Source organism: Silurus aristotelis (assembly GCF_946808225.1).
Source record: "Silurus aristotelis genome assembly, chromosome: 14".
Classification (NCBI taxonomy): domain Eukaryota; kingdom Metazoa; phylum Chordata; class Actinopteri; order Siluriformes; family Siluridae; genus Silurus; species Silurus aristotelis.
Genome location: NC_139587.1, coordinates 7,702,964 through 7,710,714, shown reverse-complemented (window position 1 = coordinate 7,710,714; position 7,751 = coordinate 7,702,964). Strand labels below are relative to the sequence as shown.

The window sequence follows — 7,751 nt, the reverse complement described above, 5'->3', positions numbered from 1 at the left end:
ATTATTCCTGTTTTACCTTTAGCTGATTTTTTGTTTATTTTTTCTTTCCTCGAAGTATTCTTTGTAATTCTCCAGATTATTATTATTAATAGATTATTAATACTGAATGTATTTGTTTTGATGAATATCAAAGCATTAATTTGGCTGTTTATCTGTTCGAATAAGCTTTTCCCTCCAGTGACCTTTGCTAATAAGACATCATCTCAAAAAAAAAAAAAAAAAAAAGAAAAGGTTTATTTTTGAATGGAAGAAGTGACGTACTGGGATTTTTCCCCTGCTCATACTTTCTGTACACGATATTGAGCTAGATTTAGTGTTTCGGCACAGATTTGACTGTCCGGTGTTCTGTCAGTCCTGTAAAGAAAGGTTAAAAAAATCGCACCCATGTGGATGTATTATTGAGATGATTATTGAGATAGGTTTAGAGTAACATTGGGTGAGGTTTTTTTTTTCTCCTCTCTCTTCTTGCCTTGAATGAAGTTGATGCAATGGAACCTGCCCTGTTCCACAGAGAGCTTTCATCAAGATATAGTTAGTCAGTCAGTCTTTTCTTAAGTAGCTGCGTGATATTGTATAGGAATCTGCCAGTACCAGTGCCAAAGGTCAGCATTACTGTTCCACGTGACCTTCTGACACTCGGTGCAGAGTTAATTGCTAGAGTTGAATAGCAGTTTAACAGATGGGGTCAGTGGTAACTATTTGAAGACATTGTTGTCTAATGTACTGTTGAGCAGTTAGCTCTAAGTGGGGTCTGTAATTTGATTATTTATGTCATTTGTAAATCACAACCCATTATTACCAAAGTTCTATGTATTTGTGTTTTTGTAGTTATTGCAGATTGATGTAAAGGGTTGAATTTAAAACCCTAACAAAGAATAAAATAAAAAATAAATAAAATATTGCATTTGTTGGAGGGAAGTTCACGAAGAAGAAATTCTATGTCTGCATTAAATTTTAATTATATAATAATGTACACATTTGAATAATGAGCCAAAGATTTAAATAATTTATAAAATAACTCTGTCCTGAGGAGACATTTTCTTTTTCTTTCAGCTAAACATGTTTGTCTGCCTTCTTTTTTTTTACCTCTGCGTTTGAGCTTTTTTAATTGTCATTTTATGCATTTAATCATTCTAATCTATGTTCCTTTTTTCTCAGTGGTGGGTTTGGACATTCAAGATGAAATGGGAAGACATGAAGTTGGCCACATAGAAAACTCAATGAAGGTGCCACTCAACAATGGTTATGGCTGTCGTTTTGAGGGTGAATTCATTATTAATAAAGTAAGAAACTAACCTGGTTATACTGCATTGTACACCGTTCTACCTCTCAGACTTGCTTTTTTTTTGCCGTGACCTTAGCAATGTGATGCTTTTATTTTCTTTTTTTAATTGATCATTTAAAATAATCCATTTTAATTATTTTTTTTCAAAGAACCCGTCTACTGCATGGCAAATAAAAATGTATTAAAAAGGTGGAATTGAAAATTCATAATTCAAAGAACAAAAACTGGTTACATTTTCGGAAGTGAAACAACTGATTCGAAGGCTGTAGCTTACTTTCCTGATAACAAAAACATAATCAGGAGTCACTGGTGATTGGTGTAATAGAATAAATCAGATTTTAAAATTTTATTTATTTAATAGACTGAACAGCAAAACATGGTATTATCGATGCCAAAATGTGTTTTTGTCCCAGAGGCTTTAATTTACAAACCTATAAAAAGGAAGGAAATAATTGTTTGGATAGCACACTAAATCTTTTATCAGGTTAAGAAAAGCACACAGATCTATTCAGTTTGTAAGTTTGTAAAATATCAGTTTGTCTGCGGGGTTTCTTCACATTCTTTCTTCACCAGGTCCCCGGAAACTTCCATGTTTCCACACACAGTGCTACGGCACAGCCACCAAACCCCGACATGACTCACATGATTCATAAACTCGCCTTTGGGGACAAGCTGCAGGTCTGTTTTATTTATTTATTTATTTATTTATTTTATTCTAGTATATAATACAAATTCTTCAGCAGAATCTGACAATTTTATGTGAAATTTGTGTTGCAGGTCCAAAACGTCCAAGGTGCTTTCAATGCACTCGGTGGTGCCAACAGACTCGAGTCTAATGGTATGTTACAAATTTAATGCGAGTGTGTATGGACAGATCTGATTTAATTGCTTACCAAATTAAAACTGCGAGTAGGTTAATGCTATGATTGCAGTTTAGTAATGCTGTAGTGATGTAATAAGTCATGTCCCTCCTCATTATTTTTACAAACCACACAGAGATTCAAATGTTTAAAAGGTCAGCAGTTAGAATCATGGAGCATTACGTCAGAGTAATGACAGGGTATGATGAGAACAGACTGCCTAAAAGATTTTTCCAAAACATCAGGAAGACAGCATGTTAAGACAACTACATTATATGGAATTTAGCTGAATGGAAAAAAAGAAACACCAGAGCAATCGGCATTAACCTGCCTTTTTTTCCACTTTTGTGGCATTTTAAGTAGAAACCTAGTAAATGCTTCTAAGTCACTTATGTCACACTAAAAATAGTCATTATTTCTTACATACGTCATTGAAAAATAGTTCAAAATAAGTTGATCTTTCTCTCATATAGTCATCCAAAGTTAATTTTACGGTTTATTATTATTTAAGGCTTTGTGCTAAGGATAAAGTTATTTTCTCTCCTCAGCTCTGGCCTCCCACGATTACATCCTCAAAATTGTTCCCACCGTGTATGAGGACTTGTCAGGAAAGCAGAAGTTCTCCTATCAGTACACCGTGGCCAACAAGGTAAAATAGATATTTTGCTCCAGTAAAATGTTGTTTAAAAAAAAGACTGCGCTGTCTGCATGTCACCGGGTCATATTAATGCAGTGTACTTATTATTTCTGAATTACTCGCAAAAAAACATGAATAATAAACAGATTTAAAAAGTGTTATTTAACATTCTCCAGTTTCATTGCTTTGTAAAATTTATATATTTCCCTCTGGTAGTCATCATGAGAGAAATGTACAGTACAATTTACATAATTCTTTTTTGTCTTGTAAATTTCAGAAGATAGCAAAAAGTTCATTTTACCGAAGTCTGTTTAATGGATGTTCCACAAGATTGAATGCAACTATTAATAGATTGTCATTTTGTTTATCATTACTTAAAAATAAAAATCGCAATCATGTGTGTATTGCTGTGAAAATAATCCGCTTTGAGATTGACAACGTTGCATCTACGGGGTGTTAATTATTTTTCTGTAACAGTAAACGCCAACATGTTCGATTCACCTCTTAAATAACGTAATATAAAAAAAGTGATGTAAATCACTTGTAGGCGCAATACTTTAAAAAAAAGAAATGGGTGCTGACAGTTTTATGAGTTCTTATAAATGTGGGGAAAGTGTTCGCTCTAGGCCAAATGTTTTGGAAATAAAACAGCTTGAATGTGAAGGTTTAATCACAGGTTTTATTTAGTGTAATCTGTGTGTAATGTCAGAATTTGAAGATCATATCCACTTGCGTACTAAAAAACCTACATCTGTCGGTGTGTGAATGTGTATATATAATATATATATAATTATATAAGAGCAAAAAAAATCTGTTCTTTGCTCTTTTGTCAGGAATATGTGGCTTACAGTCACACAGGACGCATCATTCCTGCCATTTGGTTCCGTTACGATTTGAGTCCGATCACAGTGAAATACACCGAGAGGAGGCAGCCCCTCTACCGCTTCATCACAACTGTAAGAGATGCACACATTTTTCAGTAGTGACACCCTATATATGAGCTCATTCATACATGCATACATACATAGAGCTTCTACATTTACTGATCAGTACAGCATTATTTTATTCAATCTCCTAAATGAACGTAATTTTATTTAATCTTGCTGTTTCCTTATCCTCAGATCTGTGCCATCATTGGTGGAACCTTTACAGTAGCTGGCATTATTGACTCCTGTATATTCACAGCTTCTGAGGCTTGGAAGAAAATCCAAATAGGCAAGATGTCCTGAGAGCTCATCTCATTTGCTAGACATCTTATTTAAACCCCGCTGACTGAACACACCTGCCCTGGTATTCCACTATTGACCCAGAGTTCCCTTTAAAAAAAACAAATTACATTAAGACATTTCAAAGCAACTGGTCGGCCAAAAGTTCTCAATATGGCTATTGCACAGGTCAGAGAGTTAAATGTTACCTAGGTTACAAGAATGAAGGTTTAGGTTTTATTATGGTGTAATTCTGTATCTTTTTTATAATTATTCTTTATTTGTATTTTTGCAAATTGTGCAGTTTGAAGTTCTGCGCAGTTTCCTGATGTTCTTATGTGTTTCAGAGTGACATCACAAGTACTGTTTCTTGGTATTTCCTGTATACTCGATGGATATTTGTGGTTATCCAAAACTGGTAACTTATCGTGACTTATCATACTTTTTTACATTGCAGTACGTCCGACAATGTAATAGTGAGATTACAATATTGTATTAAAGATAGGATCCTGCACATCCCCCACAATTTTTAGGTTTCTTTTTACTTGCACAAGTTAAAGGAGATAGTGTTTGCCTACATGAACTGTTGTTGGTTATTTTTTTCTATTTTATTTTTTCCTTTTCTTTTGCATAAAATACTAATTGTACAATGTCAAAATCATGTTGGTGTTTACTTAGTTACATAAATGGCCTGTTGTGCCTTAAAGTGTTTTAAATTGACAGACCACAGTCGGTGGAGGTGAACCTGATCTAGATATTTGTTTTTAGATATTTCTACATCGATTATACTTTGTATCTGTTTTGAAAAAAATTAAGTTGTTCATTTGTGTAAGGGAAATGATCAATGCATTTGCCCACCGAAGGATTTTAAAAGAAGTGTATGAATATTAATTAGAATTTTTCCCCTTAAGTTTTAATGGATTTTTTTGTTTTTGTTTTTGTTACAATGCAGTTTACAGGTGGATAGTAACTTTATGTAATTTGTTTACTGCCTGTCAACCTGGAACAAGGAAATAACTGATCCCAGCTCTGATTAATAGATAAGTGGGTCGGGCTTTTTTTTTATAATATGTAGCAGTGTTTTATAAGTACACACAGAAGCGTAGGTGTATGTGGAAATGGGTTGGAAAATCACAACCACTGTTTTTAAAAGAAGAATCAATGCAACCAAACCGATCAACCAAAAAGGTACAAAAAAAGAAACTCTGCAAGTTGATATACAAAAAAATGGACTATGCTATGTGGACTTCTGCCCCTGTGATCGGTCCAGTTATTGTTTATCTTGGGTCAAATTGCAAACAACCTTCTAATCATCCCAGTTTGTTTTTTGGTTTGTTTGATCAGACCATTTGTGTTACTGAAACACTTTTTCACATTCCTTTTAAATTCAGACTATTGTAAAGTTTGCAAGAACACGATCAAAAGAAAAAATAAAATTCATCATTTGTTAACACTATTGGCAAAGTCAACAGTCTCTGAATTTGGGTTGTTTTTTGTCTGTAATTAAGATCATTTAAGCCGATTTAAAAGAAGATAAATTGCTTTATTTTTTCCCATTCTGGGCTGTATTTTGTACAAATAAACAAAAGCGTACACTTCATAACATGATAAATGCATCAGGAGTTAAAATATAATTTTTCTATTTGTGACTGGCGTAATGGTGCCACCCAGTGGCAGCAAAGAGAACATACTGAGAGGTGAAGGAAGTGCAGTAGAGTTCGGATTGTAAGGCAAGTTTGAGCCATGATTGATACGATGATGTCTTTCAGATAATGTTACAAGTTGGATGTTGCAGGGCAAGACGCCTCACTCATGGCCAGCTCCGGCATTGAAAAGAACTCGCTCATGCCTTCTTCGGCAAGCTGGCCATACTCATTGTTGTAAAAGGTCTGGCCACTGAGCTGGCTAAAGAAAATCGGCCGGTGTATGCTGATGCTTGTGCTGTTCTCACTTGAGCCATCAATCAGGTGCTCTGTGCTGTTGCCTGCTGCCTTACTAAAATACAGGAAAAATCAAATAAAATTACAGTTTAGTGCATTGCTCTAGTGCAGTCATTATTTATGATCAAAATGATTTAACTGACTGGCTCATACTGGCTCATTGACAACTAATTTTAGATAAATTTTTTTTAAAACCCTTGGTATAGGAAACTGCTAAATTCTCATCAATGATCATCACTCATCCTCTATAATCAGAACAATTAACAATATGTTGAAAAAACATCTATTCATTTAAAGGTTTATTATTTTCTAATAGGATGTCACCAATCTCAGTAAGTTCATAATTTATATTTGATGGATCAGTGAATGTATCCCTGTTATTAACGTATTAGGAGAAGCATTTGAACAGAGCTTACGTCTTCAACACAGCTCCTCTGTGCTTGTGCTCAAGCCTCTCCAGCTCTTCAGACGCCAACACCATTCCGCTGTCTGTCTGGCTGTCCTGCAGGAATATGGCTCTTTGTTAGGCTTATTGTAAACAGTATATGCTCAGTGGCTTCTTGATCAAATATACATTTTTGGTTTTTACTGTGCAAAGTGTGATGGTTCTCCATTAGAAACATACACCAACTGTGTACAATATTAGCAATAGCTGTACATCCATGTGGTTTTCCAATTAGTCAATCAATGTGGCAGCAGGGTATTGTATAGAAGTTTGCAGATACAGGTTAAGGGCTTTAGTTAGGGTTCACATCAAACACCAGGCTAAAGAAAATGTGATGGTTATAAAACCTTTACCATGGTATGAATGTTAGAAACAGATTGCCTGGTTTCAATATTTCAGAAACTGCTGATCCCCTACACAACAGTCTTTAGAGTTTACACAGAATTGGACAAGGAATAAAACCCTTCACTGAGCAGTTCTATGGGTGGAAACACCTTTTTGATGGTATATTTCAGTGGAAATGGATTGACCTTGCTGCCTGGAAAGACACAGTAACTCGAATTATGAAAGCTGTGCAGGAAAAAAAGGCAGACAGGCATAAAATTTCCTGTCACTTAATTTTCCAGTTTGGGTGAGTCTTTGCCCATGATAATATCAAGTTCTTGATCTTTGCCTAGAAGAGTGAATCCTGTTGTGGTCTTCTTTGCTTTTGTAACCCATACACCTGAAGTTTCCATGTGATGTGTATTCTGAGATGCTTTTCAGCTCACCATGGTTTCCTATAGCCTTGTCAGCTCAGACCAGTCTGATCCTTCTCCTCTGATCATTCTCATCAGCAAGGTGCAGCCTGTAGACCAGTTCTGTCTAATCTTTTCCAGAAGAGTCTGATGTGGGTGCAGACTTTTATTCAAACTGGAGCTACATTCTACAAGTTGATTGGCTTTCACTAGACTCGGTTGGATTCTGCTGTGTTGGAATAAAACCCCCATCACCCCCTTTTGGAAAAGATTGGACACGTCTGCTGTAGACCATCCACACCCAGCATGTTTTTTTGTTTTTTTGCACTATAATGTGTAAACTCTGTTGTATGTCAAATTCCCAGGAAATTAGTATCTGAAATGAACCAGCCCATCTGGTACCAACAACGATGCCTTGGATAAAGCAACATGATCTTATTTGTAAAACCTTCAATTTTATATTATTTTAGTAACAATAGCAACGTTGAAAGAAGGTCCTTACATGATGTGACTTATGAGAGGTCATCACCATCGGCAGCTCTTCAAAAGTTTTTACCCGTGAATGGCATGTCGTAGAGGGGTTTACCATCACACACCCAGAGAATGGCACGCAATTATAGTATCTGTAAAAAAAAAAAAGTG

General features: G+C 35.3%; 2 protein-coding genes across 3 annotated transcripts in view; one reads left to right on the top strand and one right to left on the bottom strand.

Moving 5' to 3' along the window:
• ergic1 (endoplasmic reticulum-golgi intermediate compartment 1) overlaps positions 1-5,443 on the top strand; it is a 16,893-nt gene extending 11,450 nt beyond the window's left edge. For both annotated transcript variants that reach the window (XM_083561340.1, XM_083561339.1), the window contains exons 5-10: positions 1,159-1,283; positions 1,859-1,963; positions 2,063-2,123; positions 2,694-2,794; positions 3,616-3,738; positions 3,904-5,443. In XM_083561340.1, coding sequence (XP_083417466.1) covers positions 1,159-1,283; positions 1,859-1,963; positions 2,063-2,123; positions 2,694-2,794; positions 3,616-3,738; positions 3,904-4,011 — 623 coding nt within the window. In that variant the 3' untranslated portion in view covers positions 4,012-5,443. The remainder of the gene's footprint in view (positions 1-1,158; positions 1,284-1,858; positions 1,964-2,062; positions 2,124-2,693; positions 2,795-3,615; positions 3,739-3,903) is intronic.
• Positions 5,444-5,509: 66 nt separating this feature from the next.
• Positions 5,510-7,751, bottom strand: part of flt4 (fms related receptor tyrosine kinase 4) — a 42,248-nt gene continuing 40,006 nt past the window's right edge. Inside the window, exons 28-30 of the mRNA XM_083561332.1 lie at positions 7,612-7,732; positions 6,344-6,429; positions 5,510-5,982 (exon numbers count right to left, since the gene is read on the bottom strand). Of these exons, the coding sequence (XP_083417458.1) occupies positions 5,763-5,982; positions 6,344-6,429; positions 7,612-7,732 (427 nt within the window). The 3' untranslated portion in view covers positions 5,510-5,762. The remainder of the gene's footprint in view (positions 5,983-6,343; positions 6,430-7,611; positions 7,733-7,751) is intronic.